A 2,500-nucleotide genomic window follows, 5' to 3' on the forward strand; every position below is an offset into this window, starting at 1 on the left:
ACTACACACTCACTACTACACACTACTACACACTACTACACACTACTACACACTACTACACACTACTACACACTACTACACACACAAGTTCAGCAGAGAGCCCTGTAAGTACACACTCACTACTAACCCCTTGCCCCCCCCCCCCCAGTGTACAGGGTGATAAAGAACCAGCCCCCCCCCATCCTCTCCATCGAGTTGGATCACAACCCGTTTAAGTGTCCCGTGGCCGGCTGCACCAAGTCCTTCAGGAAGGCCAGCCTGCTGCACTACCACATCAAATACTACCACTCTGAGCTGGACGAGCACGACACACACAGGTAGGGGGGGGGGCAGGGGGGCGAGAGGGGTGGGGGGGGGGGGTTGGGGGGTCTGTGACCCGGCCCATTGTCCGGTCTCTCTCGGGGCTTTCCTCTCTACAGTTCTAACTCGACTCGACTTGTTTATTTGTCATTTATGTGTTTGTGTCGCCTAGAAAACTAAGTCACAGCAGTTTAACGCAGCGTTGCTATGACGACCCCGCTCACGGCGTTGCTATGACTACCCCGCTCACGGCGTTGCTATGACGACCCCGCTCACGTTGAGGAGGAACTATAGTAATGGAAGAGGTTCCTGGTACCAAACCGAGTAGAGCTAGAACTGTAGAGAGGAAAAGCTCCATTTGACCCTCTGGGGGGGCAGCAGATACTCTGTGGGGGGGGGGGGGGGGCAGCAGACTCTGATACTCTGTGGGTGGGGGGGGGGACAGCAGACTCTGATACTCTCTGACCCGCTTCGTTGTAGGAGGAAGCGGTTGTCCTCAGATGGAAGTGACTTCCTGTCAGACGTGAAGAATGACAACCAGAGTGGTTACTCCTGTCACCGTGACGACAGAGAGCACGGCATCATGGGAACAGGTTGGTGTCTGAGCATGCAACACACACACAGTAACACACACACAGTAACACACACACACAGTAATACACACTATGATGTAATGAGGTGTGAAGTGAATAATGAAAGCTGTGAATGAGACAGACGTGGTTCATCTGGTTGAGATTTGAAGGTTGACGTTGAGCCGCCTGTTTCCACAGAGCTGAAGAAGGATGGAGCGAGGGACGGAGCGAGGGACGGAGCGAGGGACGGAGCGAGGGAGAGAGCAGAGGGACAGGAGCGGAAGGAGAGGAAGAACTTCCTGAGAGTCAAACTGAAGAAGAAGAAAAAGAAGAAGAAGAAGAGTCAGTCAGGTAACAGCAGACACATTATAATAAATGCATAGGGAAACTACGTAACGCCAAGATGGCCGGTGTTTGCACATGTCCCGCCTCTTCTGGTGTCGTTGCTCCAATCATCTCGCTGGTCCTACGCGGTCACGTTTTTACGACACTTGGAAGTCATTTTCAACAGCGACATTTTAAAACACATGATCAGCAGTTTATACTTTGTGTACATATATTTTGTAATGCTTTATCCAAAATTGTGGCATGATCTGGGAAAGTTGACTGTGAGCAAACTCCTGTCTCTGCTGTGAGCATAAGATGACGTCTTGCTGTCAGTGCCTGCCGTAAATGAAGACTGTCGTGAAGTATTGCGCATGCGCAGTCCAAGATGCCTGTAAGGGAAAAGGCTTTTAAAACGTGAATTTGATACCAAACCATCAAACCCTTTCAGCAATTATAGTTTGATTTTCATCGTGATTTCAAAACATATGTGTTTTATGTCCCTTAGACCTCGGGACATTGGTAACAGTCAGTGTGAGAAAGGTAGAGAAGCTTCTGTCACATGAGACCTGAAGCAGAGAGTCTCTCATTCAACACCTCAGACTCTACTCTGCACCTCACAGTTACTCACAGTTACTCAGTTACTCACAGTTACTCAGTTACTCACAGTTACTCACAGTTACTCTCAGTTACTCACAGTTACTCAGTTACTCACAGTTACTCACAGTTACTCTCAGTTACTCACAGTTACTCACAGTTACTCAGTTACTCACAGTTACTCTCAGTTACTCTCAGTTACTCACAGTTACTCACAGTTACTCTCAGTTACTCACAGTTACTCACAGTTACTCTCAGTTACTCACAGTTACTCACAGTTACTCACAGTTACTCTCAGTTACTCACAGTTACTCTCAGTTACTCTCAGTTACTCACAGTTACTCACAGTTACTCACAGTTACTCAGTTACTCACAGTTACTCACAGTTACTCACAGTTACTCTCAGTTACTCACAGTTACTCTCAGTTACTCACAGTTACTCTCAGTTACTCACAGTTACTCTCAGTTACTCAGTTACTCTCAGTTACTCACAGTTACTCAGTTACTCTCAGTTACTCACAGTTACTCACAGTTACTCAGTTACTCACAGTTACTCTCAGTTTCTCAGTTACTCACAGTTACTCACAGTTACTCACAGTTACTCTCAGTTACTCTCAGTTACTCACAGTTACTCAGTTACTCACAGTTACTCACAGTTACTCACAGTTACTCAGTTACTCACAGTTACTCTCAGTTTCTCAGTTACT

The 2,500-nt window shown here is 47.3% G+C and overlaps 1 protein-coding gene across 1 annotated transcript in view; it reads left to right on the forward strand.

The window, feature by feature from the left end:
- LOC128356897 (PHD finger protein 20-like) overlaps positions 1–2,500 on the forward strand; it is a 17,508-nt gene that overhangs the window by 9,791 nt on the left and 5,217 nt on the right. The window contains exons 9-11 of the mRNA XM_053317076.1: positions 149–317; positions 781–893; positions 1,071–1,223. Of these exons, the coding sequence (XP_053173051.1) occupies positions 149–317; positions 781–893; positions 1,071–1,223 (435 nt within the window). The remainder of the gene's footprint in view (positions 1–148; positions 318–780; positions 894–1,070; positions 1,224–2,500) is intronic.

The sequence above is a fragment of the Scomber japonicus genome, chromosome 4 (assembly GCF_027409825.1).
Source record: "Scomber japonicus isolate fScoJap1 chromosome 4, fScoJap1.pri, whole genome shotgun sequence".
NCBI classification, from domain to species: domain Eukaryota; kingdom Metazoa; phylum Chordata; class Actinopteri; order Scombriformes; family Scombridae; genus Scomber; species Scomber japonicus.